This window comes from Poecilia formosa, unplaced genomic scaffold (genome assembly GCF_000485575.1).
Source record: "Poecilia formosa unplaced genomic scaffold, Poecilia_formosa-5.1.2 Scaffold308, whole genome shotgun sequence".
Lineage (NCBI taxonomy): Eukaryota > Metazoa > Chordata > Actinopteri > Cyprinodontiformes > Poeciliidae > Poecilia > Poecilia formosa.
The window spans coordinates 771490-777749 of NW_006800247.1; the positions used below are offsets into that span (position 1 = coordinate 771490).

The window sequence follows — 6260 nt, forward strand, 5'->3', positions numbered from 1 at the left end:
ATACAATTAAAAACAAACAAGTTCAATTAAATTACATTGAACAGTATGTTGTAGATTTAATAACTAATTTTAATGAGGAATAATTGAAAAGTAGTAGTCTCATTAGAATAGATTTCTGTCGTGACGAATATGCAAGAAAATCACAAAAAGCTACATTTTTCAGTTCAGTATTCAGACGCTAGAGGGCAGCAACCCACCAATCGAAGCACGCCACGTTGAAGAAGAAGAAGCACGGTAAAACTTTCTTATCGCGAGACTTCGCTCAAATATAGCGCGGGACCGTTGGTAAAAACATTGATGTTGAACCATAAAACAGTTATGCGAATATCATGGTAATTTAGAGTCGAGCGACAGTAATTTACGCCGTTTTTGGCTCTCTTTGGTTGGTAAAACTTAGCGCTGTTGTGACAGTTTGTCTGTAGCTTCAGCTTGTTGTCAGACGGAGTTTCTCTGAGGTTTGTTGCTGGTTTTAGCTCGGCAGGCTAATGGATTCCACGGAGGATTTATCCCCTCGAACTCTCCTCAAGCAAATTCTGATCACCGAGCCGCCCAGGACTCCGGTCGGCAGCAGGTACTGTCTTCTCTTTCAGGGAGAAACAGTGTTTGTTTTTTTAATGCATAGTTTCAAAGTGTAAATGACAAACCCCGTCACAACACCCTGCCTTCTAAACAAATGACCACAATTATTGACACTCCTATTATTGTTACTATGTCCTTTTATTTGGACCCTTTTTTAGCCAGGAAAGCGTTGTACTATAATTTTTTTCTTTTCTCCAGCTTAGACACAGATTTTCTGTATAGATTAAGTAGTAAAAACATAGATTTATGTATGTTCCTGTGTATATTTGGACAATTATCTTTGATAAATACGACCTATTTTCACTTCTCTAACAAACGCCATAAGCTTGTAATAAACCCTTTTGGTATTTTACCGAGTCTTTAAATTTAAGAGTCAGTATAGACTTTATCACAGTGTTTTCTCATTTGTTGAAAAAAGTCTGACAACAATGTACATTTACTGCACAAGAAATTGTCCCAGAAGTTTCTGCGATAAACGATAACTTTGTTTTGAGACCATTTTCTAGTATTATTAAGGAAAGTGCATAATAACGCAAGAACACATTCTCAAAACATCAATAAGCTTTAAATTGTAATAAATTTGAAGTATCCAAAATAAACAAAACAACAGAAACAGCAAATAAAATGAATTATAAAGTCTCTGTAAACAAATTGTCCTTTAAACCCCCCTCCCCCAAAAAACAAACAAACAAACAAAAACAACAAAAAACGGCTGGTTGAGACCAAAGCAGCAGACTGAAGACTTTTGTCTTCCAGTTTTTGGTAGAAAAACAGAGAAAAATTATTCATTTTACAAATAGAATTCTTGAGTTTATTTTTAATTTATTATGTAGTTAATTTATTTATTGCTTATTGTGACAGACATGTTGTGTAAAAAGACACTTTGACTTTAAGATGTTACTCTTTGCTGCAATTTGCTAAGAGTTTTGTTTGTTTTGTATCCATATCCAGTCTTATAAAGATATAATAGAAATAGATGCGTTAGTTGTGTTAATAAATGGGAAGTTGTAATGTATACGGCAGTGCCTATACATTTATGTTACAGACTGTCAGTGAACGCACCAAGAAAAAGACTCTGTATGCATGTTGTGGAGAGCAGACAACATCCATAGACAGATTGTATCCATGTATTGCTGTATGAAAAGCATTTCTTATATCTTGACTAGTAAAGTGACATTAACTCCAATCCAGTGTATTTATTTATGAGTGTGCAAACATCTCAGAAGTCATTTAAATTTAAGAATTGAAAGGTGCAAAAATAGCAATTTTGATTGAAAACAGATAATTTTCTTCTTCTCTGTCTGCATGTCAGTGAGCCCCACGCAGCAGGTAGCAGCGAGCCGCGGCGCAGCAGTAGGCGCAGCAAGAGAGATGCTGAGCCCCAAACGCCACAAAACATCCTGCGACGCAGCCTGAGGAACAAAATCCAGGAGGTGAGAAGAACAGAAACGACTCGGCTGTGTAAGGTGCCGTCAGTTTAACCCTCTAAATCTAACTGTGTTTTTGTTTTCAGAATATAACCAGGAAATCCCTGCCTCTCAAGCGAAGAACTGCCTCCGCTGTGCTCAGACAGCAAGCTCCCTCCTCCTCCATGATGTTTGACGATGGAGAATCTCCCAGGCATTTACTCAGGAAGATCCTGCAGACAGGTGAGTGGATTTATCCGCCTCTCTGGTTCTCAGTGAGGCTGTTGTTTTTGTTTTCCTCTTTACATCCATGTCATTTGGTTCTGCTTTTCAGAGCCTGTGAAGTCCCCAGTGGTTCATGACAAAGTTGCCCCTGCAGAGCTGCAGCCTCCTTCAAAAGACAATACAGCTACTAGAAGTCACTCTAGGTGTTTTCAAGATGACTGTTTGGTGTAAAATCTAACATTTTTCTGTTTCTCAGCACCTTTATGTTCACTGTTTGTACATTTATGTGTTTATTTTTGTGTCCAGTTTTGACCTGTCGGATCTGGATCTGCCGGATGTGACAATGGGGAACACTGTGAGCGCCGCTAAGGGCCTGAGCAGGAAGAGACCGCGTCAGAGCCTCAACGTCACCGCTTTTGAAAAACGACTTAAAGGTGAAAACAGTAAAGTTAAACTTTACTTATTCATTTTTCTGTGAAAGATTGTAAACATTTTTACTTTTGACCCCGTGCTGATACAGACTCTAGAGTTAACAGAGTCGTTATATTTATGTTTTGGGGATTTTTATTCTTATAGATGCTGAAGAAGAACCAGAAAATTCAATAGGTGATCATTCATCTCTTTCCCTGTCGAGGTAAAGTTTAAAAAAAAAACAACAACTTCCAAGTGAAATACCTGTATTTATTTAGTATAAAATGATCTGCATGTTCCTTCTGCCTCTCAGCTCCTCCTCCCTGAGTCTGAAAACCCCGTTTGTTGACGTTCACACTGAGAAGAGAGGCCTTCAGAGACGAGTTTCAAACCGCAGAAAGATCACAGAGGAAGAGTTCAGTGCTGCCCTCAGCAAGCAGCAGATGGGAGGTGATTCTGTCTTTTCACTGCAACCTAAAGCTTCTGTTCATTTCATTTTTCTGATTCTTTCCAGCAAAACTGTCAAACTTGAGGCCCGGGGCCCAAATCTGGTCCGCCGTAGCTTTTTTTTGTTTTTTTTTTTGCATCTCTAGACTTAATACAATAACTTTCCTTTTTATTTCGACTCTTTTTGTGTTCCAGATGTGAGCCGTGAGGCACTGCAGGGGCGAGAGGTTAGTGGCGAAGACACAAACCTGGCGGGAATCACGTTGGGTCTGAGCAAACTGAGCGAGCCTGACGTCACGGTCGACATCGTGAACTGCCAGACAGCTCTGTACGACCAGCATGACGCCATGACCTCCAACTTCTCCATCAAACCCACCATCATGGCGACTCAGCTCCAGAGAGACATACAGGAGGAGGAGGAGCGCAGGGAGGAGGAGAGGCAGAAATCAGCTGAAGAAGAAGAAGTTGTGACCAACATGGAGGAAGATGAAGGCAAAGAAAATGTTGATAAAACACAAGATGTTTCATTAAAACCTGAGGAAAAGGACGATGCAGTTGGATTCCAGACTTTTGATCTGGATGATGGAGTTGAGGCTGCAGCCGACTCTCAGTCTGAAGACGTCGAAGGAGGCTCTGAGGAAGAGGAGGCCGCAGTGGGTTCTCAAGCTGAGGAGGAAGGTGTGGAGCAATCCCCAACTCAGGAAGAGACTGCAGCCGATTTTCAGTCTGAAGACGTCGAAGGACTTTCTGAGGAAGAGGAGGCTGCAGCTGAGGAGGATGAAGGTGAAGAGCAATCCCCAACTAAGGAAGAGACTGCAGCCGATTCCCAGTCTGAGGAAGAGGAGGCTGCAGCGAGCTCTCAAGCCGAGGATAAAGATGTGGAGCAATCTCAGACTGAGGAAGAGGACGGTCCTCCTGAAAACGCTGCAGCAGCTTCTCCATCTGAGGAAGAGGAGGCGGCGGCTGGATCTCATCCTGAGGATGAAGGTGGATCAGAAGAAGTTTATCAACTCCAACGTGACGACGAGGAAAAGTCGGACGGAGCCGATCGTCAGACTGACGAAGACGATAGTGATGAAGAGAGGAATCAGGAGGAAGAGCGACACATCAGTCGCAGGGCTTTTCGCTCAGAGGGCGGCCTTGTCCTGCCCGTCGTCACGGCGACAGAAGGTACAGCTACTCATCTGTTGGTGTCATCTGTAACCTTTACAACCCAAACTCAAATTCTTACCCAAGTTATCAATTTGAGTTTATCTAAAGTTGATTGATATTATCGATCGAATAATGATTTATCGATAGGCGGCCATTTTCTTAAAAACCTCTGGTATCAACAGGTATGACTGTCTTTCCTAAATCTTTCTTAGTATACTTAATTTAACATTATTTTGTGTCAGCTGTATTAAATACTGACTGAATAAACTGAAAATTTTGTTGTTTTCACGTTATTAAACTTAAACATATTTATAAAATAACTAAACAGGAACCTCTTAGGCTGCTAAATAGAAAAATTAAACATTAAATCCCCCATTAACAGAGATATGGTCACCACAGTGGCCTGTGGCTGCTGTAGAAGGAATGTTGATGCAAGTAATGGGGAAAAGTTTTAACCTTAGATAACCATTAGGCTACTTTTACTGTTGGATCCTCCTTTTCCCTTCGTAGCACCTCGGTCATTTTTCAATAAGTAATTGACGCAGCTCGGCTAAATGAGCGCTATTAAGGTGAAAACTAAAGGATTTTGTGGAGTGATTATATTCCATAACAACTCAAGGAGTTTGTTGAGTGTTTTTATTTCAAAGCCGACCCGTAGAAACTATATTTTGCATCCCGTACCGGACTCTGTCTGGACCGTTACTGTTTACCGTTCCCTTATGGGCGCCATCTTTGATTCTGTACCAGCGGCGCCCTCTGCCGGATGGCGGCCAAACTACAACACTAAAAGAAGGTCAAAGCGGACGTTATTATTCAAAAGATTGGAACTAATTTTAATCTAATAAACCATTAATTGAGAATTAGTCGTATTGCTACGTAACTTTATGAAAACATTTTTTAGAACAGGTGCATATGGATCTGGATGAAAAAAGATGAAGAAAGGAGAATCAAATGTGTTTTTCTTTTTAAAAAACAAATTCCTGCTGTTTTATTTTTACAGCTCACTCATTCATGAAGTCCAAAAGCTACAGTGCTCTGGGTTTGAACACCAGTTTGGAAAGAATTCAGAATCAGACTGGAAAACCAGACTGGACTAAACCTTCGCTCCAACATCTGGACGAAGATTTCTGGGATGAAAACGATCCTGCGGACAGAAAAAACGCCTCGTTCCACCTCCTCCATGTCAGCCATGATGCAGAGGTCAGCAGGCAGCAGGAAGATGTTGAAGCTGCTGCAGAGGAAGCCGGAGAACATGAGGAAGAGTCGGATGAGGAGGAGGATGATAATGAAGGTGAAGGCTCTTACCTTTTAGTTTGTGTGATTCTTCATACTTAAAAAGTGATCATAATTTGGATTCTTTAAAATCCAGATTTCCTAGGCAAGACGCCAGCTTTTGTCAGAGAGAAAATAAAGTTTTTTACCTCCAGTCCTCCAGCATTGCCTTCAGTTTCTAAAAATCTCCCAGCAAGGCAAGTTGCATTTCTTTCTGCAGCGTTGAACAAGCTTTCCCCGGTGAAATCTAACGTTTCTCCTACTTACTGCTTGTTTTTTATCCTTGCAGTAGTGCAAGCAAAGCTTTACCTGCAGCTAAACCAAAGCAGGCGAGACGGCGGCGAACTGGGCTGTCCAGGAGGAAAACAGTCCTACCAAAGACCTACCTGATGAGTGTCTTCAAGCACTTCGCCAAAACAAAAGTCTCTGCAGATGTCTTCCCCGTCCTAAATGAGATGTAACAAAAATTATACTTGTTTTGTTTTTCCAAAAAAAAAAAAAAATCAGCAACTTAATTCTGAAAAGCATTTTTTTAACTCCCGTTGTTTGTTGGACTTTGATTCTGCAGAAATAACCACAAACAGTTTTTACTTTTGTAATCGATGCTTATTGACTTTGTGGCAGAATGGATAAGTTCTTCGACCGTGTTGCTGAGGACCTGGAGACGTACGCGGCCCACGCAAACAGAAAAACTATCAAAGTGGAAGATGTTAAGCTTCTGTTGAGACGGTACGTTTGATTTTACCGCACGTGTCAAACTCAAGGCCC

General features: G+C 41.1%; 1 protein-coding gene across 3 annotated transcripts; it reads left to right on the forward strand.

Moving 5' to 3' along the window:
* LOC103152380 (centromere protein T-like) lies at positions 1-6254 on the forward strand. 3 transcript variants are annotated; one of them, XM_016661023.1, is made up of 12 exons: positions 1-571; positions 1892-2012; positions 2093-2228; positions 2320-2413; positions 2517-2653; positions 2787-2844; positions 2935-3071; positions 3264-4113; positions 5444-5511; positions 5590-5689; positions 5782-5949; positions 6117-6254. In XM_016661023.1, exons 1-12 carry the CDS (start codon positions 486-488, stop codon positions 6229-6231), a joined length of 2070 nt encoding a protein of 689 aa, XP_016516509.1. In that variant the 5' UTR covers positions 1-485; the 3' UTR covers positions 6232-6254. The 3 variants fall into 3 exon arrangements, with proteins under 3 accessions (XP_016516509.1, XP_007572886.2, XP_016516508.1); XM_007572824.2 differs by having other exon boundaries at positions 2517-2644; positions 3264-4238; positions 5221-5511; XM_016661022.1 differs by having other exon boundaries at positions 2-571; positions 3264-4238; positions 5221-5511.
* The last annotated feature ends 6 nt before the right edge of the window (positions 6255-6260 follow it).

Bases quoted from the DNA above. Each gene is read 5' to 3' on its own strand.
- LOC103152380 (XM_016661022.1), top strand. From the start codon at position 486: ATGGATTCCACGGAGGATTTATCCCCTCGAACTCTCCTCAAGCAAATT. The intron at 5,512-5,589 runs GTGAAGGCTCTT...TTTAAAATCCAG, and splicing joins GGAGGAGGATGATAATGAAG to ATTTCCTAGGCAAGACGCCA. The intron at 5,690-5,781 runs GCAAGTTGCATT...TTATCCTTGCAG, and splicing joins TCTAAAAATCTCCCAGCAAG to TAGTGCAAGCAAAGCTTTAC.